This window comes from Penaeus monodon, chromosome 27 (assembly GCF_015228065.2).
Source record: "Penaeus monodon isolate SGIC_2016 chromosome 27, NSTDA_Pmon_1, whole genome shotgun sequence".
Taxonomy (NCBI): Eukaryota; Metazoa; Arthropoda; class Malacostraca; order Decapoda; family Penaeidae; genus Penaeus; species Penaeus monodon.
The window spans coordinates 36,577,274-36,578,574 of NC_051412.1; the positions used below are offsets into that span (position 1 = coordinate 36,577,274).

Genomic DNA, 1,301 nt, shown 5'->3' on the forward strand with positions numbered 1-1,301 from the left:
AAAAAACTGAAGTGGACACGACCCGAACGTTGTCTTTCTGGATGTAGTGAGACCAGACCCTTCTTCATCGATCAAGGATTATATTTTTTGGAGGGTCCCCGTTTTCCTTGTATCCCTTGTTCTAAAACAAGTGCAATGATAAACACGCACAGTATAAAAAATGGAGAAAACCTCTTGTTAAGACGTTGATTTTTATCCCCAGAAGAAGATATCTATACATTTTTTAATGTGTACACACTAACCCAATTGCGTTGTAAAGCAGAGAAAATACACGTGGATACATGTATAAAATAATAACCACTTGGAATATTTTAGATTTCCTTTTTCGACTTTTTATGCTTTTAGGAGCCATCCCATAATTGATAAGTCTGGAAGAGGAAATCGTTTTTTGGATGTGTCAAAATTGCACTTTTTTGCCACTTTGGAAGGACAGGGCTTACCTTATCTGTAATTTACTGACTTTATCCGATACGAGAGAGTGCTGGAACGAGAGTGCTGGAAACACCCAGCAGGAAAAATAAGCTTTTCCAAAGTTCGGGCAGTTTCCCAGGGAGATAAGCCCCACACCTGTTTCTTATCCCTGGACCCACCTCAAACACTACGGACGTCACAACTACGGCGTCACTGATACTCACAGATGTCCCTGTTGCCTTGAATACCGGCTTTGCTTTTGTAAAGATGTTGCTCTTGCAGAAGAATATATTATGGTGGGATGGCAAAAGTTGAACGGAAGTTATTGTTGGTTCCAGCGAGACATGGACGCGAGCAGCGACGAGGGCGTGGTGACCGAGGAGGTGATCGTTCCTCGCCGGGTCATGAGCAGCGCAGCCGAGCCGTGGAATACGGACGCCCTGGACGGGGTGAGTACGCTTCTGTTTTGTGGTGACGTCACCGTTTCACTTATCGGCGTGTCTGTTCCTCGTTCTGTTATCGGCATTGTTGATTTCATCATCGTCACTGTTTTCATTTTCGTAAAAAAAAAAGTTTCGTAACGAGCATATTCGTAATTGTGAAGTATGTCTTATCAATTATAGGTAGAGCAGTCAGGCTTACCCATGAAAGTATTCAGAAGAAACGTTTGAGAAATTTTTAAAATGTTTTTCTCACCTGGTAACTACACTAATTTACGCGTTTATTTAGTGAATCTACCTGTAAACGTTCGCAGTAAGTGAAAACGAAAAGGAACTGTATTTTAAAAGTAATTTGTATTAATTGATTCTGTGTTGGGCGAGACAGAGTCCTGGGAGGTTGAGGTGAAGGTGAATCGGAAAGGGGAGGATTCTTTGAATGTGTTCGCGAAT

General features: G+C 41.9%; 1 protein-coding gene across 1 annotated transcript in view; it reads left to right on the forward strand.

Annotated features, from left to right (window-relative positions):
• Positions 1-1,301, forward strand: part of LOC119590821 (dihydropyrimidinase-like) — a gene marked incomplete in the record, with an annotated part of 98,328 nt that overhangs the window by 34,265 nt on the left and 62,762 nt on the right. Inside the window, 1 exon segment of the mRNA XM_037939574.1 lies at positions 750-860. Within this exon segment, the coding sequence (XP_037795502.1) occupies positions 750-860 (111 nt within the window).